At 39.0% G+C, this 21607-nt stretch overlaps 1 protein-coding gene across 3 annotated transcripts in view; it reads right to left on the reverse strand.

Moving 5' to 3' along the window:
• TENM1 (teneurin transmembrane protein 1) overlaps positions 1-21607 on the reverse strand; it is a 550900-nt gene that overhangs the window by 336520 nt on the left and 192773 nt on the right. For all 3 annotated transcript variants that reach the window (XM_047844103.1, XM_047844102.1, XM_047844101.1), the window contains exon 4: positions 2155-2395. In XM_047844103.1, coding sequence (XP_047700059.1) covers positions 2155-2395 — 241 coding nt within the window. The remainder of the gene's footprint in view (positions 1-2154; positions 2396-21607) is intronic.

Here is a 21607-nt window from a genome sequence, read left to right on the forward strand (position 1 = left end):
TGGAATGCCTCAGGAATGAATCAATTACCTATTTTGGAGCCATTTAAGCTGAGGCAGGTGACCACTTAGTAAGGACAGCAGTACTACCTTTGAATTGTTTAATGCTCTGCAGTGTACGAAGCACTTTCTGCCACACCAGCTTGATCTTCCACACACATTGAGACAGGCATTTTTACATTCATTTTCACAGCTGAGGAAGCTGAGGCTCAGAGAGGTTATGTTACACAGCTCATGAGTAAGTGCCAGTGTGCCCACAGAGATACCCTTTACTGACTGCATGTGAAACAAACACTTGAAAGGATATATTTGGAAAACCCTAGCTCATCAGGCTGATGGGGTTTCTAGGTTTGTAGAAAATTTGTCTTTGTGATACTGAATATATTACCAAATGTACTAAAAAGGTACTTTCTGCACAATCTCACATGAAAACTTATGTTCTTCTCTGCGTCTTAAGAAGCTGAGACCAATTAATACATTCCTTGCATAGATACAGAAGGTCCGTGGGTGCAGTTTGTGCAAACATGCCTAGATGTACATTTCAAATAAGAATAGTTTTCTCTCTCCATTTGCCTGAGCCCATTCCCCACCCTCCTTCCAGATTTCCTGTTATTTGGCTTCTTAGAGGGAAGGAAGTATGTTTTGCTTGTCATGATTGCTAGATAACCAGATTGCCCCCCCCCACTGCTTCCTTAGCTCTCTATCACTAAGCCCTACAAAGGAATTAAAAGAATGAGTACATTTTTAAAGAAGATGAGTAAATCACCAACATTAGCAAAATCTCCTTGAAGATACCCATTGTTCTCTGCTTCTCTCACTTCATTCACCACCCTCTCTCAATTAAAAAAAAAAAAAAAGAAACGATACACAAACACTGTCACTAGTACAGTTCTAATTGGGTTATCTTCACCATCGGAGCTGACTGCTGTATTTTCTCTTGGGAGATAACAGAAATATCACTTTATGAATCTATTTAATCTAGTAGTGATGGATGATACAGAATTTCCTGGATTTGAGCCATAATGCTCTCAGTTTGTTGGTGATGACATACTCACTGATGCCATGGCTGGCATATAACTTAATATGCTAAGAAAAAAATAAGCAGTCTTATAATGTCGGTTTATTAGTCCTCCCCTTTCCATTCCAATTCTCAAATATTGGGACAGAAATTGATCAGAGTTGACACCACACATTGCTTATCAAGTGATATATTATACCCCTTGTTTACATACAAATGTGCTTAGAAAAAGCTTCAGTAGTAGATCTAAATAAGGTGTATACAAGGCAAGGGGCAGTCCTTGAATTTAAAAGATTAACAAAATAATATGTTTTATTAGGTAATGTTTTTCTATGTTAATGTTTAATACGTAACATTTTTCTAGGTAATGTTTACTAGAAAGTTGGAATTTTTTTAGTTTAAGATGAATAATTTCTCATTTAATTGCATCTAGTGCTAGCGTCTATTCTACAACGGGGGAGGAGTAGAACTTTAACCCCATGACAGAGATTTGAGGAATGACTCTGAAAACCCAAATACATGAAGTGCTGGAAAAACAGAGGCAAACTTTTTGGTCAAAAGACCAAACTTCACCCTAAAGGCAGGATCGAGTTTTTAAAAGGACACACGGACCTCCAGTTTATGAAGGTCCTCTTTTAAAAGGTTCTTTTTAAAAAGGTTGTTTTAAAATTCCTTTTTTAAAAACTCTGAAGTCAACTTACTTTTCAAAAGAATCTTACAATAAAACCCGAAGTATCGCCGTTCCTCCAACTGTGTCTGGATTTTCCTGTAATGTTGCAATTTCTTGCAACAGGGTACAACTGCCTTTTACTTTGAGGATGCGATGATAGCTTAGATAATTGCTTCGTTTCCTAGGTTTTTGTGGATGGCTGCCCGTGGGGTGTTTATGCATCTGTGTTTCATCTTTCCACGTGAACCTGATCTCGTCCATGTCTGTGAGCATGCCTGAATCCAGACATGTGTGCCCGCGTGCACGTCTCTGCTTATAGGGGTCTGTCTTTTGCCCGAGCCTCTGGGGGTGTATCCCTGCATGCATTTGTGTGTCGCTGCAGATGTCTACGGTGACATGAGTTTCTGCACTCAGTGGAATCATCCTCTGCCAATATTTAAGTTACTGGGATCGATAAGAGCTCAAGTACCTGGTCTCCAATGGTATGTTGCTATTCAAGACCCAGCTGTTATGCAGATGAACAGAATCCTGTGTACTGGTTGGGGGAGCTGGAGCAGCTGGGCTGGGCTGGCTTCGGGTAGTCATCGATCTCCTCTGAAGAGAGTCGGCTGCAGGGGGTGGTTTCCTGGCACAGGTGCACGCATGCGGAGGCGGTGGTGGAGGCGGGAGGGGTCTGAAGGTGAACTGGTTGTGTGGGCTGCTCTGCATGTCTAAAGAAAAGAGAAGAACACAAAATAGAGACTTACTCTCCCACTTGGCAGTCAGGGAAACACAGCTTGTCAGACTCAGGATTTCAGAATAATATAACCTGTGGGATGGGGGCAGAGTTTTAAGTTCAGTCTATCTGTAAAAATGTCACTTAACTTACAAAAACACGTGCAGCACGCTTCTGAAATGTGAAACATTCACAGTTGCATTTGCATGTAAATTCTTCAGGGCTATAGCAGCTAAGAAGTAAATGAGGCTGCCTCACACAATTTGTCATAGTTTCTGCTACCGAACAAATAAATCATCAACAAGACACTAAGTTACAGAACAGAAGTGAGCCGATTTCCATCAGTTGCAAAAGTCTCACTTCGGAAAATACCAGTGAAAGGCACAAATTTGTTGCAAGAAAAAAAATCATCCGACACTTCAAATAAAAGTATAAGGCCACCTTCTGGCTTACCTCGGGAAAGGATGCTAGCCTGCCTACACAGGAGCAAATCCGTGCTTCAGAGAAACAGCTCTCGAGTGTGTAACTCGACTGCGTGAAATGCATCTCTTTGCCAGCCCCCAACTAAGAAACAGTACTGCTTGGAAAAGGCAGGCTAAAAGGAGTTTGCTCAGGTTATTATATAGATTTCCATGGCCACGAAAAGCTCAGTCCACCCCCTCCCCCCACCTGCCACACCTTTCTAGGAGCTCTGCCATATTAGCAGCAGCTTAGGCAGAAGGGAAACCATTTTTTTTTTCCTGCCTGTTTGTAGCTGGGGCAGCCTGGGACCGTGGTCCTCAGACTTCTGTTGTTGCTGTTGTTTGGTATTTTTCCACTGTTTTCCTGGCAGGCACATGTATAGACAGCGAGTTAGGATCTGGCCCATGAGAAATGCCCCAATTAAACCCCTTTGAAAAGGAATCACTATCGTAGCTGATAGCCACCTCTCTTCCACAGGAGAAACATAATAGACGTCAAGTGATCTCTTGTAACACCAGCACGTTCTGGATAAACTTTGTAGACAGCATGGCTTTGTCCCACCTCCCAAATGACTGAGAGTTGAAAAGCAGAAAAATGCCAGAGGCTTTCCATGCCTAGCAAAGGGCTCAGCTGGTTTGTGCTGAGACTCGCTTTGCAGTGGCTGATCACAGGGAAAAAAATAACTTCTTTCCATCCTTCTACCTCAAACTTGAAGTTTGAAGACACTGGCATGGTTTTCATATTTCAAAATGATACTGGTTCCCCAAGAGCATGACAAATTCTTGGCTGTGTTTTCTACTATAGATGGCTCTCCCTTTAAATATCCTTGCTGTATGAAAAAGGGAATTGTACAAGAGATAGATAGGGAGGGGAGTAGTGATCATTCATTTTATACAAAATATTCCACTAGATAGTCAGCTACCCTTGTATATTTAAAAGGAACTAAAATGCTTCATGAATTTTTGAAATCAACCCCATTATTCCAGGTCCGGCCCAAATCCCATATCCACTAAAAATATCATCACAAGCACTTAACATCTCATTAATTTTTTTAAACCTCTGGGCTCATACTCACAACCGTAACTAGAAGCATGCTCTCCATCTTTGGGACTCAAAGAAGCATTGAATGCTAGAAGCCAAAAGACCTTTCACTTTGCAGATGAGAAAACTGATGTCTAGAGGACTGCTTGTCCAGGGACACTTGGCGTGGCCCAACCTAGAACCCGTATCTCCAGACTCTCCGGCCAGTGCTCCACGTGCTATCCTGTAGATCTCTGTCACATGAGCTCTCTTTACCTCCTTAAGATTTAGAGACACATGGGGCGCCTGGGTGGCGCAGTCGGTTAAGCGTCCGACTTCAGCCAGGTCACGATCTCGCGGTCCGTGAGTTCGAGCCCCACGTCAGGCTCTGGGCTGATGGCTCAGAGCCTGGAGCCTGTTTCCGATTCTGTGTCTCCCTCTCTCTCTGCCCCTCCCCCGTTCATGCTCTGTCTCTCTCTGTCCCAAAAATAAATAAATGTTGAAAAAAAAATTAAAAAAAAAAAAAAGATTTAGAGACACAGAATCCTCCACACCTCCAGGATTTTTCACTTGCGACATACCACTTTACACCGTGACTATTTGTTCATATGTCTGCTTCCGTCCTTAGATCCTATCTCCTTCAGCGTCAGAAGGAAGGCGGTTGGGTGTAGTGGTATGCAGCCCTGCACAGTGCAAAGAGCACAGGATTTGGGAGGATGGCAATCCTGGGTTTGAATTCTGCCTCTGCCATTTAGAAACGTTAACTTCTCATTTGTGAAGGGGAGATAAGAATCCTTTCCCCTAGCCATTAAGCTTAATTCATGTCAAATGTGCTTGGACATAGTGCGTCTGTCAGTGACTACTTGTTTATTGAATGCAGTAGAAGGATGAAACTTCCAGGCTGGAAATGACCACAGGGATAACCCAGTGCAGCATTCCCTCCTCCCCTCTCCATTTTACAGATGAGGAACCCAAGGCTCAGAAAGGTGAAGTGACATGTTCAAAGCCACTCAACTTGCATGAATTTGCCTGCCTCTGTCTGATGACTCCTGGCCGAGTACTCTTTCCATGTGCCATTTCAGGAAATAAGTATGATTCTCTTCTTGATTTTAACATTTATTATTCTTATCGTAGCTTTGGCCCCTGGGTTTGCAGTATTACAGTATCCCCTTGTTTTCCTGTGTTTTTGTCTTACCTACCAAAATAGACTGTGTATTTCTTAGAGCAAGACCACCTTCTACTTTTCTTGCATGTCACATGAGCACGGTGCTAGGTACAGAGTAAGATCCCTAAAAACTTTTATTTCGCTCCCCCACTGGGACCTAGAGAACCACCCTCAGTGTACCCTGGGCTCTTTCATTCTGATGTGGACACTGGGTAACTATTTGACAATTCACTAAGCAGTAGGTTTCCCCCTTGTTGGTCTCAGTGAAATCTCTCCCACAGCCCTGGGGAAGGACAAGGATACCCTTCCAAAGAGGGCACTTAAAATCATGCCCCTCCAAGGCATGAAACGGGCAGCAGAGACACGCCACAGATTTGCCATCTAAATCAATGAATTTAATGATGCAAGCAAGGGAAACAGGGTGGGAGTCCAGAGTCAGAAGAAGAAAAGGAATCAATTTTAGGTGTTGGGTCCGGAATACCGCCAAAGGACACGTGACATCTATTAGCTTAATCAGTAAGTGTTTGTGTCAGTACAGTTGTTCAAAAGTTGGAAAGTCTCTATTCAGTACAATTGTTCAAAAGAAAGAATCACTCATTCTCATCTGGATTTATTACTTGCTGGATTTCCTCAAAATCTGTGCAAATTCCTTATTATGAAAAATGATAAAAATTCTACTTCATTCAAAAGTACAGTTGTGGTATTATTAGAACATATCATACCATTTCTGCTGCAGGTAGAACTACCTTCTATAGTTATTTCAATTATATATGTGTGTGTGTCTTGATTTAGATGTATTTTACTGTGTATTTTTGTATAAATGCATGTATGTATAAAATGCATGTATGTATAAAATGCATACATTTTAAATATGCAGAGGTTTCCCTGCTTGTTAATAGTGTCTTTAAAAGCTTTCACAATATTGGATTACTGCATCGAGTGGAATGCATCCAGACCTTAAGCCCTTATGAAACGCAAATGATGTCAGCTTCATTCTTTTTTTTCACCTCAGGAAAAAGATGGAGAATGAACTTGTTCCCTCCCAAATGAAGTAATTTAATCCTTGGGCTCCATGAAATGGGATTTCCCAACATTAAACACTAATGAAAACTACATTAGGGTACTGTGTCAGGAGCTCTAGAACACCAGTTCCAAGGGGTGAAGAGTCACATGAACTCACTTCCAGATGTATCTGGCAACCATACATTTCTGTGCCCAAGAGAGAGACGCAAAGGAGAAGGGGGGGGGGGGGGGGTAGTGATCATGTAAATGTGGATATCCAGACATACTTCTACAGCTTTCTGAAAGTAAATTAAGATTTCAGATGGAAAGGTCTAATTCACATAAAATACTTGGGCAGGATCCAGTTTCAGGTTTGAGGTTCTAAAATAATGTAGTAAGAAAATCTCTTGGGGGAGGGAAATTCCTCCAAAATGTGTATCTAAGGCATTTTAGGCATGGCAGAACTGTTAACAGAAGTATAAACCTTCAGAAATGACATTGCCCTTGTCTCCAAAAGGTATATGGTGGTCCAAAAGAAAGTGGTCATGCATAGCTTTTTCTTTTTTAGTTAGAGAAACTCCTCACTGGAAATTAGAGTATCTCTACTCAGAAACACTGTGGGGGGACTGATCAAAGAGTTCATTAGGATGTTTTGCCCCCTATGCTTCATCAACACAGCTATAAGGTGTGTATAGCTATCAATTCAGCTATGAGGTGATGTTTGCATTTCTAACATTCAAGGCACTACACGCAAGATCATGCATTGGAAAAGGGCTCATGGGGAAGAGGAGTTTGGGGCACAAGACCTGAAGTCTGCTTATGAAAGTGTATGTCCCATGGGTTGTAACTTAGGAGTTACTGTGGAGTGATGGAAGGAGGGTTGTCTGAGTCCCACAGAAAGATCTACCCCCAGAGGTGGATGGGCGAGGCTCCTAACAACATGGTGAACGAAGATGGCTGGCGGATACGTGCATTTGTGTATTCCTATGTGGTTCATTCTGCTGGATGCAGTTTTCTGCCTTCCCCTAGTATTTCTAACAGATGAAATCGCACATATGCAGACATGAAATCTGTCTTATGTTCAAATTGTTCTCAAAGATACCAGTAGCCTGTGAACAAATTAATATTTTCAAAACAAGAGCTGTAGCAGAACTGACTGTACATGGAAAATAATTTCCCATAAGTGTTAAAAAATAAATACTGTCACTAATACAGTAATGCCAAATGGATATTTTTTTCCCTGAAAAATGTGACCAAAGTAGACACACGCTTAGTTTTCCCCAGATCTGTGTACTTAACTGATCAAACTTTTCTGTACCGATACTAGGACAATTTTTCCCCCAAAGTTACGATGCAGTGCTTGTGGCTAAAAGGAGCACATATATTCTCAGAGCTGTAGAAAAAGGTCGCAAGGAGTCAGAAAACATGTCTGCACTTCCTGGCCTTAAGTCTGTGTTTCATTACTTCACTGGCCAAACAGAAGACGGCTGGACGATTCCTTGTCTGCGACTCTGGAATCGAAAAATTCCTGAAAACCCAGTTTTTTCCCCTAATTTGCTTGGCAGCAAAGCCCGATGTAAACAGATATGAAGACGTTTATGGACTTTATTTCATTTGGAGAATTTTCATACTTTTAGCTGATAAAAGTATTGACAAATTTTCTTAAAGGGTACTGGCCCACATCCCAGTCTGGGTGTTACATGATATCCAATGTATGCATGGCATCAGCTGTGTAAAATTGGAAAAATTCTAAATTTTGGAACAAAAGGACCCCAAAGATTTTTGATGAAGGATTATGGGAATGTATTAGTATTTAACCACCTCTCTGAACTCTTAGAAGGTAATATTAATTAATGCTTATGAAGGCCTTGGTAATCTACATGAGCACAGAACATCAAGGCACCAGGGGTTATTGCCATAACTACTTATGTCAAGTCTCTGGAGGCCAATTAGAAGCCTTTGGTACCTTAGGTTGCTTTTCTGAACTGTTCTCCCTCCTAGGCAGGAGAGAGGATAAAAAGAAAATGGTTTAAAAGAAAGAGATGAGGTTTATTATTAATATTAACTATTACTACTAATTCTAAATGTGTATTACCACTTTATAGTTCTTCACTTGCCACGAGGCGCTTTCACAACCTGGGAGGAGGTGGTTTATAAATTCGCATGTTATGGCTAATATCCATTACCTTGATAAGGCTCAGTGATCACCAAATTAGTCTTAAGTGTATCTGGCTGTGGACATTTCTGTTCTCAACCGTATAATTATTATTAGAGGCTCAAAGAATATGGAGGTAAGAAAATTGGTTTTCAGAAGAAAATTGAGTCAACAAGTATACCTTACCATTTTTCTGGCTCAAATAATACTGCTTTAATATTAACGTACCGATAGCCTTTAATACAAGCAGATTCATTAGTTAGATAAACCATTAGATTGAGAACAGAAATAAAGTCTATTAAATAGCCAATGTCTACTAGATACCTGTGTGTATGTATGGGTATGTGTATGGGCGAGACACAGACAACAAGAGAAAGAGATAGGAGAGAGAAACAGAGAAGACAATTGGCAATTAAACCACAAGACTGAAGGAGAAGAGTCACAGAAGATCTGGGGGAAAGGCCAACAATAAGTAAGGTTTTCCAGTTTACATGGTTTCAATCTGGTTCTAGGTTACTGCACTGTTGTCCAGGATATCAGCTGAAGACTTTGAATGGTTCTCTTCCTAAGAAAGCAAGTAAGAGAGTATGTTCTATTAATTTTTGTCAGTTAGGTGGATGTCTGTTACAACCACTGGAAATAAAGGTCAACACTGAAGCACCTATAATCCTGTGACATATTTGTGCTGAAACTCGTATTTATGCTTCAGTCTCTCCATAAACTGATGCTTATCTTCAAAGGATGAGCTGGTCTACCTCCAGAAAGTTTAAACTTCCCATTTTCTAGGTCTCATTAATCTCTTTTCCTGTTCTATGTGTTCTACAAGCATAATATTGGGCCGAATATCCGTAAGGCAGCCCTCCCCCAACCTATTTCTCCCTATCTGTTATAGGGGGGATCCAACTGTGCTGTGCGCTGTTGGCTTTTCATAGTGCAATTAGTCAATCTTAGAAATAATAGTCAATATTGTTGCCAATAAGTGGCTGGTTTGTTAACTCAGTCAACTCTCTGACATAGATTAAGACTAACAAACTAGGCCTTTACAATCAAGAAAAAAAGGAAGATCTGTGGCTAAATGCTGTTTGGCTTAAATTATTGAAGTAAATGTTCAAACTACCTAAACTTCTTGGCTGTGAAAACACAGGATGGCTACATTTCTGCTCATATTTTCAGAGTCGTCTGGCAATGTTAGAAAAGAAAAGAAAAGTGAAGTCAACACATTTGTTACCTATTCGTTTTTCTAAGTAGAATGGTAAAAGAGCTCTACTTTATAGTAGGATTTGGAATTTCAAATGTCAAGTTCTAAATATTAATATATGGTATTAATTAACAATGAAAATTAGTGGTTGGCCAAAGCCTTTTTCACTGTGGTCTTGAAGGAAAGTCTATTATCCATTATGTACCAGGAAACAAGAAATAGATAATTGCCCTGTTTTATCTTATGCTGACAATGATGCTGTGGCTTCCATTATTAGGCAGTGAAGTATATCAAAAAGAAAATATAAAAAAGTAATGATCCTTAAAAGTTCATATTTACTTTATCCTCAAACTAGAGTCATATGTAGGTATTTCAGTTATTTCCAATCCCCAAGTTCATTATTTATTTCCAAGTAGGTAATGGAGGGTTATGAATTAATTGACAGTGAATCATTTAATAAATTAGCTAATAACAGATGTTCTGGAATTTTACAAAGTTTTCATTTTCAAAGCTTTTTTTCATTATTAGACTATTACAAATGGTCACCCTGTATTTGTTCAAAATGCAATGGATGAAAATCATTCTAATGTTATTTATGAAAATGAAACTCTGTTTGGAGCACAAATCAAGAAAACATTATGACTGTGTCTAAAGCTCGAAGAAAAATATTTTTCATGCTACCATATGTTAAATAATGAGGGCAAGCTATATTAAGAGTAATAAAAAGCAAAAAGTAAAAAACAAAAAAATATCCTACAGGATAAAAACAAAGCATGGAGAACTAGGGAAGGCAGGGAAGGTTTTAGCCCCTCCACCCCAAACTTTATTTCAAATAAAGACTGAAGAAAAAGTATCAATTATTAACACCATCATCTAACCAATAATGTCTGGCGATTTGGTGAGAAAGTTGCCCCACACCCTATAGTTCCTCTCCCCCAGCACAACTTTAGGAACAAAGGGGACCCAGGGACACCCAGTGGAGTGGTGGAGAGGAGTTCCAGCTTCTGCACTTGGGAACTGAACAGGTACGTAGCCCCCACCTGGGAGAGTGGGGAGAGAGCACTCTTACAGCAGTATTCGTAAGACCAAACAATTCTCATATTTCACCCACGTTTTGCTCGAGTTCAGCAGTTCTCAGCTACAGGATCCAAACATACCAATGTTTTGCAATCACTCATTACCACAGTAGAGGACTAAAATTCACAAATAATTTATTTTAAAAATGATAGATGAGGGTGGATTCAAGGTGATACCTCTAACAGTGCCACCCTCACCGACTTCATTTGGACGTACTTTCCTGGATGGGAGAGAAAGGGGTGGGGTTCAGCTGGTGCTAGCAACAGGTACAACTCTGATTCCATAAACCATTTTAATCACTATATCCACTTGCTTGTAAAATTATTATACGCATGCCAAAAAAGAAAGTGGGACGGTGGTGGGGGAAGATTGGGAACAAAACTCTTGGTATTCTCACAGGAGTGTTTTACACATGTACAGGTTATTCAAACATGTTGGGGCCCCAAAAATTGAGAACTGTGATTTTGATGTCTGATGGCAGAACACTACTGGCTGCCATCAACCTTTCTGCCTGATCTTTGGGTTACTGAGGGAGTCTCCTAAGAAGGCCAGAGTAAGTTTTATTTCCCGTCTGCAATCAAGCTATGCATCTCCTTGTCTTATGTCAGGATCTAGGTCTGAATCATCTTTGTATCTCCCAGACACTTCACCCATAATTTTAGTCAATACAAGTTAAAAACTGTGTTTATTTGCAGATATAATTAATTTGAATAAATTCAAAATTTTTGGTTGAATTCAGTGAAGTTGATTTTTATTACAAAAGCAATTATAACAACTATGGTGTGAAAGAATGTTTTGTGACGCTAAATATCTTCCTTGATTGAATTCTTCCCATTCCTACTATTTGTTTTGGCATTGTGTGGGCACAGCTTGTAGCTGAAGTTTTCTGTCTGAAATGTTCATTGATTAATTCCCTCATTATTACAAATTTCCATTTTCCTGTTTTTCAACATGTTATTTTAGTGAGATGCTAAATAGAGGTATTTGTTGGAGAGGTGCCAGCATTAAGACATATTGCCAAGCCTTCCTTGGAAACTTTGCTTATGCTAGCTAAGCTATGCATATTTAACTCATTTTATTTTTCCTTCAAAATCTGATTCATTCCCTCAATTACATTACTGCTTATCTCCCTGGACTGCCTCCAATTTAACTAGGTCTTTATGGTTCCCCAAACAAAATGCAAGATTCTGGATGAACATCACCCAGAATACAAAAAAGTTATCTGACAAATTCTTTTGTAATGATGTCTTTTCACATGTAGCCTCAAATTACGTATAGATTGCACTTGAGACTTCATTAACTGGAAGATGGCTAATGAAGTCATGAGAAGGAAGCTCAATTAGGAAATATGCTGATATATTGATATAGATGTGTCTGCTAGTGGATCAAGTGAAATGTCCATCAAAATGAGCAAATTAGTGGAATCTAGTAATATAATGTTAGAATAAACTGAATACCTGGTGAATTCAGACAGGTTTCTCCCCACCCCCATCCCATTGAGATTTAAGGTATAGATAGATGCCTTAGGAAAACTAAAAAAAAAAAAAAAAAAAAGCCTGTCTTAAGAGGAAGAAAGTCAGCCGGCACAAACAGAAGAAAAAATGAGAACATATGTTGAAGAAACTATGAATACATGAGACTGTACTAATAAGTATAAATGGTAACCCTAGAAATTAAAGTATTGCATAGGAATACAGAAAGTTAACTCTTTAACAAAGGACTTTAACCAACATTAAGGTCATTTCAATAACTTTTTTCAAATGATTCTCAGGGGAAACATTTTATGTATGACAGAAGAGCTGCTGAGAGGGACAGAGGATTAAACACACATGGCTGATGTGAAGCTGTATGCAAAGAGACCTCTTGCAGTGCTTGAAATCAGTGAATGAGAGTGCATGGAAGCTCCTTGCTGTGTATTAATACTGGAGGTCGACACCACATCCGACTGAAGAGTGAGATCTGGGTTCACAGATGGGCGTGATGGAAACCTGGACTTGATTCAAGTTTGCTTTCCCTTTGGTTTACTCACCAACTGCAAGTAAGCACTGCAAGGAGATGAATACAATTAGAATGCAGGCATGTGTACATGGCTCCACTTTGCAATCCTTGTACTTCACAAAGGCAAGCCTTGACTTGCTAGTCTTGGTAGCCTGCACAGAGTGAGATTTCTAACAGTGAAAGAACATAGTACTATGGGATTATTGTCTTTTGTTAGCATTTGGAAACAGCTTACGTCAAGCATAGTTCTGTTACTCGGGAAGTCGTATCAGGCAGGCTTACTGTTCAGCTCCCCACTCTCCAAATTCTTGCTGTGGCCGCACTAGGGCAATTTTCCTCTATCTGTACACACAGTACAGGGCCTAGGTGTTTCCCATGCACTCTCACTCACAGGATTTCCATGGGCAAGTCAGGGCTTTGTAGTAGCGATCATCAAAAGTCAGCTGCAGGTCAAGGCATAGAGATATGTTATTACTGCTTATAACTTTCCAAAGAAATGATGGAGAAGCCGACGTAGAGAAGGAATTAAACGTAATTAGTTATGGAACACTTTGTATTCAGAAGTAGAAGACAGAGAGGAGAGTGTGTTGGTTTCATTTGTTTATGTTGAATGACATGACTCAAGCAGAGTATTTTCTCAACTACTAATCTACTTATGTAGAGGAACTCCTCTCTATATGACTTGCTTAAATTAGCAAGTACTTCGTGACATGTCCAAATGACACAGCGGTTAAGTCACAGACATTAGGATCAAATCATTCTGGGTTTAAATCGTAGCTCCGCTATTTGCCTTCAGTTTGATACTGAGCAATCAAACCTTTTCAATCCTCTGCTTCTTTATCTGTAAAATCTCTCTTAATGTTTTTGTGAGAATGAAGTGAAGTCACGTGAGTGCCTGGCACATAGTAACCACTAAGTTAATAGTATTAAGTGAATGATCAGTTACTGAAGCCAGAAAAATCTATAAAATGCACGTACCATCGGGTAAGTAACCTAAGAGAAAACCTATCTGACTCCAGCATATTTCATTATTTAAAACTTCTCCATTACAGTTAAAAAACATTTCACAATTTTCACACATTTCTTACTTTCTTCAAAACAGTTCTAAGAAGCTATTATTGAAGTCATGAGCCAATATAAGAACAGTTGACTCCTTTCCTGTTCCTCCAAGCCACACCAAACACTCTCTATTGATTAGCTTTCTCATTATGCACTCAGTCCCTTTTACTTCAGATAACAGACTCTATTTCATGATTTTTATTTAAGTGCTCTGAGTGCATTCACTTGCCTTTCCCCCTATACTAAATGATTTGGGGGTATACATGCATTTCTAAAGTACTTACTGCAGTAACACCTTGGGACTTTAACATTAGAGCAAAGGATATGAAGAAAAACCATTTTCATGAATACAACACTAGTGCTTTGTATTTAGGAAACACCTTTCATCTGCGTCTCTCAAAGACCTTCACAAATATTATCTGATGCTTTGTTCACTGGGCGAAGCTGCAAGCAAAACCGCCTTTCAAAGAATTCCCTCAAAGTACATAAAACCCCACAAGGGAAGGAGCTGTAGATCGCTGGATAAAGTGTCAGGAATATTCAGAGACATTTTAAAATAGTATATACCAAAATACCCCGAACAAACTCCGTCTGCTACTTAGGAGTACGGTGCTCCATGGGTAAAAGCTTTCATAGTAAATAAATACACAGCAACTCTGTCACACTGGCACCAGGATCAACATCTACATTATAAGCTAATGGTATTTGATCAATTATGTGACCATGTACCAACCTAATTTGGGGTAGATGTCTTGCCTTACACTATATCCAAATGTATTTATTAAAGCATTGCATATTGATACTCTACAGTGTATGTAAAGAGCATGGACATCAGACCAGGGTTGTATGCTAAGAACTTAGCATATTGCCTGGTAGATGTTACAAACTCAGTTAATTAGTTATCGATATAATTAGTATTGCAACTGTTATCATGAATTTAGATTAGAAGACAGCTTTCTTGCAAAGAATTCAGTGTTGCTGCTGCTACTACAGTATCCGCCCCCTCCTCAAGGTGAATACGTTTCAAGACCCCCAATGGATGCCTGAAACCAGGAATAGTGCTGAACCTTATATATACATATACATATACATATACATATACATATATATATACATACATACACTATGTTTTTCTTATACATACATACCTATGATAAAGGTTAGTTTATAAATTAGACACAATAAGAGATTAACAATAACTAAGAATAAAATAGAACAATTATAACAATATATTGTAATAAAAATTATGTGAATGTGGTCTTTCTCTCTCAAAATACCTTATTGTAGTGTACTCACCCTTCATTGTTTGGTGATGTGAGATGATAAAATGCCTATGTGATGAGATGAAGTGAGGTGAATGACAAAGGCTTGTGATGTAGTGTTAGACTACTATGGACCTCCTGACAATACGTCAGAAAGAAGATCACCTGCTTCTGGACCATGACTGACAGGGGTGGCTGAAACTGCAGAAAGCAAAACTTCGGATAAGGGGGGAACTGCTATAGTTCTTTTTCTGTTGCTTGTTAAGATATGTACCTGTGAAGTAAGAAGAAAGGAAAAACACGTCCCTCTTCTCTTTAGGAAAAGCAGCTCAAGATGGCGAAAGGTATGGCTACTCAGATGTTATCAGCTCTTCCAGCCTTCTGACTGAAACATTTACACAATATCTTGTTGTCATAGAGACTGTGGCTAGGGATATGTCATTAAAACACACCATATCGGATTAGGGACTTTTTACAATCCAAAAGAAATAACTTCTCTAGAAGAGTTTTAATCAATTGTATTGGTGCCATGAAAACAAAACATTAATCTGCACACACTCATATTACCGGCTTCATTTACTGCTTCTTAGTGTTATTATTCTTGGCCCTCTATATGCTGTTATTGTATTTTCTTGCTCACATAATTAGTACGTTATAAAATTGGACTATTTTAAAAAATTGTTAAGGAAGAAGGATTTTGAAAATATTCTGAGGAGATGAATATTTTCTTCGTCTTTGAAGAAAATGTGTTGTTTTAAGGTCATACATTGTGCCCATTTTAGAGATAGACAAGTGAGGAGCCTAGTCCAAGGCCTTGGGTACTATGACATTGAACTGACTTCATTTGCTGCCACTCAGCTAGTTGTCTCTCCCGGGATTCAAAGCAAACCACACCAGTAGTGCTTCTCTCACATTTGCCATTCATATTTATTGCAAACAATGAAGATAAAACTCTGTGACTGAATTAGCTATGTAACAACTTATAATGAAATCCATGTAATGGGTTACTTTATTTGTAAACCCAATTCAGTATGCTCATGCACGCATCATTAAATGCTTCCTTTTAGTTCTCAGTAGCAAATACTCTCATTGAAGCAGTACTTATATAATTTATGTGATCCTTATTAACAGTCTTTAACTTAGTTGGTATTATCATTTTATCCCAAGTTGATCCTGAAAAATATCAAAAGAGATTGCTTAACAGGCTTTCTTTAAAAAGACAACTGAGCGATTTGTTTATACTGTTTTTTTATCTGCACACTAAAACCTAACCATATTTACTAACGAAATAACGATGGCTGTACAATAAATTCTCATTCTATACAATTTGCATTCATGATGACCATCTATCTACTCACAGAGAATATCAAACTGGTTTCAAATAAATGCTATTAGCATAAAATGGATTTCCTGAAACTATGAGTCATGGATAAGGGTTTTCCTTTTCTAAATACATGTTAGAGTTAAGACAATGGATAAAGATGAGGATGGCTACGGTTAGGGTAAGCCAAGTAGCCACTAGAAATGTTACTCAGTGAAACAGTTCTATTTTTTTTTAACTTTTTTTTAATGTTTATTTATTTTTGAGAGAGAGACACAGCATGAGCGGGGGAGGGGCAGAGATAGAGGGAAACACAGAATCCGAAGCAGGCTCCAGGCTCTGAGGTGTCAGCACAGAGCCTGACGTGGGGCTCTAACTCACAAACCGTGAGATCACGACCTGAGCTGAAGTTGGACACTTAACCGACTAAGCCACCCAGGTGCACCCTCAGTGAAACAGTTCCGATGGTGGGCTCTATTATACAAATCCATTGTGTAATACTTCATGGATATGCCAAAATCAAAAAAAAAAAAAAAAACCTCTAGGGGTATTAGATCTGTTTTTTTTAAAGTGAATTAAATGTTATTTTATATTTTATGGATTTTTGTAACTTGTTTTGCACCGATTACTAGATCCTTTATAACACAAACGTTCTAATGTAATTTATATAGCACCTCCTTTGAAAGACCTGAAAATGTAAAAACAAACAAACAAAAACAAACCTCTGTTGGTCTAAACATTGTAACAGAAGTTTGGTTTTTTTTTTAATGTTTACTTATTTATTTTGAGAGGGGGAGAGAGAGAGAGAGAGGATGAATGGGGAGGGGTAAAGAGAGGGAGAGAGAGAATCCCAAGCAGGCTCCCCACTCCCACGACCCTGGGATCATGACTCATGTGTGGATATACATCCAAAATAAATGAAAACAGGATCTTGAAGATATATGTTCATGGAAGCATTACTCACAGTAGCCAAAGGTGGAAGGAATGTCAATGCCCACTGACAGATAAATTGAAAAGGAAAATGTGGTATTTATATACTATGGAACATTATTCAGCCTTAATAAATAAGAAAATTTTGTCATATGTTGTGACATGGATGAACCCTGAGAGTATTATATATGAAACGATACAGTCACAAAACTACTATGTGGTTCTACTTATATGTGGTATATAATCAAACTCTTAGAAGGAGAATGGTGGCTTCCAGGGGCTCAGGGAGGGGAAACTGGGGAGCTGTTGTTCAACGGGAATAGAGTTTTGGTTTTGCAAGATGAAAATTTTCTAGAGATCTCTTGCACAACATTGTGTATATAGTTAATAATCTTCCCCTGTACACTTAAAAATGGTTACAATGCCGAATTTTATATGTCCTTTTCCCACAATAGAGAAGTCATGCCATTCTTTCACTAATTGAATGTTTTTTTTACCTCAGTCATATGGTGATTAACAGTATGATAATGAGGATTAGTGATATCACAGTGCGGCCAAATGCAAGCATTATGAAGACAGTGGGCAAATTATAATAGATGATAACATGATTATCACTGTGAATCTTGCTAGTAGCAAAAGAATTGTGATGTTCTTGGTCATTTATGCTCTAATGGGTAAAAATAGTTTCAACACACTGAATTCTGTAAATATATACGGCTTATTCTTTAATATGTTGAAAAGAGAAAAGTGATTGCATTTGGAAATCTTGGGCTTTATCAAATGATGATAAAACCAAAAAATGTATTTACTACTCACCAAAATCTGGAGGTAATAAAATGATAAACAGCCAGCTAACTTTGTCACATCAGGCTGCCATGACAAAATGCCACAGGCTGAGAGGTGTAAGCAACATAAAACTGGTTTTCTCACCTTCTGGAGGCTAGAAGCCTACTTGAAGGCACCAGTGTTGTCGGTTTCTGGGGAAGGCTTTCTTCCTCACTTGCACCTGTCCGCCCTCTCACTGTGTCCTCACAGGACGGGGAGAGAGTGCTGGAGCAAGCTCCCTGTGTCTCTTCTCATACGGGCATTAATTCCATCAGGACAGTTCTGTCCTCATGATCTCATCTAAACCTAATAGTCTCCCAAAGGCCCATCTCCAAATGCCATCACATTGGGGGTTAGGGCTTCAAGGTAGGAATTTGGTGGGAGACACAATTCAGTACATGGCACCGACATATTCTACACCTGACCTGGATAATGTACTAACACTAAATAAACATTTTCTAAGACTCATGTTTTAAAAACTGGTTTATTTGCTACCATATCTTACATTTCACATTAGTAAGTACGTTCCAACACACAGGTGATTTTAAACTTTTTTCTCACGATACGTTACATACCACACTAAATGGCACAACTTATGAAGTAGCATTCCTTTAACAGTTATTTTGCTCATTTGGAATTAAAATGTCTAAACACTGATAGAATTAATCTAGACCAGGATCCGGTCTTAGACATTCTGAGTAAGTAGTTTTCTACTGTGTTTAATTACTCTGCTCTGTGACAGAGAGGTGCAAATATCATTCTGCTTATATACCGTTCCCATTATAAGATGTCATCAGTTACTGCGATTATGTAGCTGCCAGCACAATCCAAAAACACATTTAAATTTAAGACAGGGAAAATGAAGCATGGGTTTCCCATGCTATAGGACCAAGATCACATGGTCAAGCAGGGGTAGCGCTAGCGATGAGGAAGCCTTACTTCATGTCATCGTCACTTCCCACCTTTATACCAAATGGTCAGCCTCACGTGTCTTTCAGAAAATACACTATAGTGTGGACTACGAAGAGCAAAAAATACATTTGTGTGCATTCTTTTCATTGACTAACCTCACTGAAAAGATTGCAGACATGAACCTGCCATTCAACCCTCTCTCCCCTTCCCCTAACCGGTTTAGCAACCTGAGAAATCACAAGAAACAGTGGTGGTCATCAGAGAAGGTCATACAAATGACACAGAAGTAGGGTAAGCACACACACGTAAACAAACTGACTGCATGAACAGGGAACAGTGAACAGTGGCAGAGTTTAAAAAAAAGAGAGAGAACGTGGGGTGCCTGGGTGTCTCAGTCAGTTGAGCATCCAACTCTTGGTTTCGGCTCAGGTCATGATCTCACGGTTCATGAGATCAAGCACTGCATCAGGCTCTGGGCTGATGGAGCCTGCTTGAGATTCTCTCTCTCCTTCTCTCTCTGCCCCTTCCCCACTTATTCTCTCTTGCACATGCTCTCTCTCTCTCTCTCTCTCTCTCTCAAAATAAATAAACATTAAAAAGAGAGAGAGAGAAAGAACAGACTAATCTATAAGGTTTGATGGAAAAGTTGAATGATACACAGGTAAGGGAAATGGCGCAATTAAAAGAGATCAGTTTGTTGGTGGCTTAGTGAATGAGATGTGGAAATGGCAAGTGGTAGAAGCAAACAACTGGAACAGTAGATGGAACAGAAAACAATAGACATGTTAATGCTAATTTAATACCTTCCCAACCCCAAACTGGTCACGTTATTCTCTAAACAAGCATTTATATACTACTTATTTTTGGAAAGAGTGAGTGTAGGAGGTGGGGAGAGGAGGAGAGGGGGAGAGGGGGAAAGGAAGAGAGAGAGGGAGAACCTCAAGCAGGCTTCACGCTCAGTGCAGAGCCAGACTCAGGGCTTGATTCCACGACCCTGGGATCATGACCTGAGCAGAAATTAAGACTCAGACACTCAACCGAATGAGCCACGCAGGCATGCCTAGCCTATTTACTAAGTTTTAGGTATGTTTTCTACCCAAGAATAATGGTGAAAGTGAATGTCACTGCTCTCAAAGGCTCACATGGGGTAGATATGGGGCCAGGGCACCTGGGACAGACATGTATATAATTAAAATATATAACATGACCCTAGTTTTAGTCACATTTTTCAGGTGCCAAGTCCATTCATTTTTAGAAATACTTTCTTATTTTAGCAAATTATTTTCCTCCATGAATCTATTACCATGTTTTATACTGAACTAGCAGTATCTTGTTTTCCCACCTTGTAAATATTCTTAATCCAAGATTCTGGAAAGAAGTTCAACAAAACAAAATTACATGTTAAATCTTCAGATTACATAAAAAAGCTTAATTTCATTATCATGCAAGCACACACACACATACACACATGCATACACACACAGACACACACACACACACACACAGACACACACACACACCTTCAAAAAGCTTGGAGTCAGTTGGAAAAAATAATGAGACATGGAGTTCTTTGTCTCTCTAGAAGGCTGCCTGCCATTCTTAGTAGAGGGGCCACTATTAACTGCCACGTGATTAATCTACAAATAATCACTCCACAGATATTCCAGGTTTCATGTGAAGACATGTCTTTCTAGAGCCATTCGTATGTGTGCTCTACAAGATGATCACGGCTATGGTAGTAGTTGAATTAGGTATCTCTAATGAAAGAGATATCTCTTGGGCTTGGAATTAGCTTGGAACATTGTTGGATGTGGCCTTCTCTTTCTGGAGGACATTCAAAAGAAGCAAGAAGATACCTTTTTATCCTGGATCAGACTGAGGTTTTGCTGAATCTTACTATAATTATGTCACTTTGGATTAGTTAGCCTCTATGTCCTGGAGAATTAGTAGGAAAAAAAAGACTTTTGTTGGCATATCTTGACTATTTAACACATAACTGTTATTTGCAGAGTTTGGTTAAGCTTTGACCCAACATTTATCAAGGAATTTATGTTTTAAGCCCTTATTCATGTTACTTTATCAAAGGCAATCAAATTTTATCAGTCATTCTTTGTTTGCTCTTCTGCCTTCTATTAAGACTCTGAGATCCTCAAAAGACAGTATTTTCCAATGACAAATAAGCCTGTCATCCTGGAGTGGAGAGCATAGCTAAGTAGAAATGGGAAATGAACATAGTCAGATGATTATGGGGGTGGCCTTTAAACCCAGGACTAGATATTTCGATTTGAGAACCATTTAGCTGTCTCGTTATGCTGCTGTAGGGCAGCCCAAGGAGTAAGGGACTTGAGAAAAGATAAGAGGGCAAGAAAGCTAATGAGGGGGTTGGGCTGTAGTACTTATGTACAGTGGTTAGGGATTATGCAGCCACTTGGTGACACTGGTACATGAGCACCTGCCTCTGATGCCTTTATGTCTGTGTTTGTGCTTCTTTGACTTCTCCCTAAACTAAATGGTAAATTTCTTATTCTCTCAATACACACAATGCCTAGTGCCATGCCTCACTAGAAAATCTTGTCAATGGGGTGACAAATGCATTCCAGTTTCTGTAAAATAAACCAAAGCAAAGGCCACTGGAAGATATTTTTGAAGTATGCTTTGTTTGAACTGTTTCTTAAATTGGAAAATTAATTATAAATATATAATGTATATATAATATTAGTATCATAATTATTATGTAACATATTGTGTTATATATCATTATATAATATACATTAATATATTTAATAAGTACATAATGCTGATTACATTAGAATTCAATTCA

The sequence above is a fragment of the Prionailurus viverrinus genome, chromosome X, assembly GCF_022837055.1.
Source record: "Prionailurus viverrinus isolate Anna chromosome X, UM_Priviv_1.0, whole genome shotgun sequence".
NCBI classification, from domain to species: domain Eukaryota; kingdom Metazoa; phylum Chordata; class Mammalia; order Carnivora; family Felidae; genus Prionailurus; species Prionailurus viverrinus.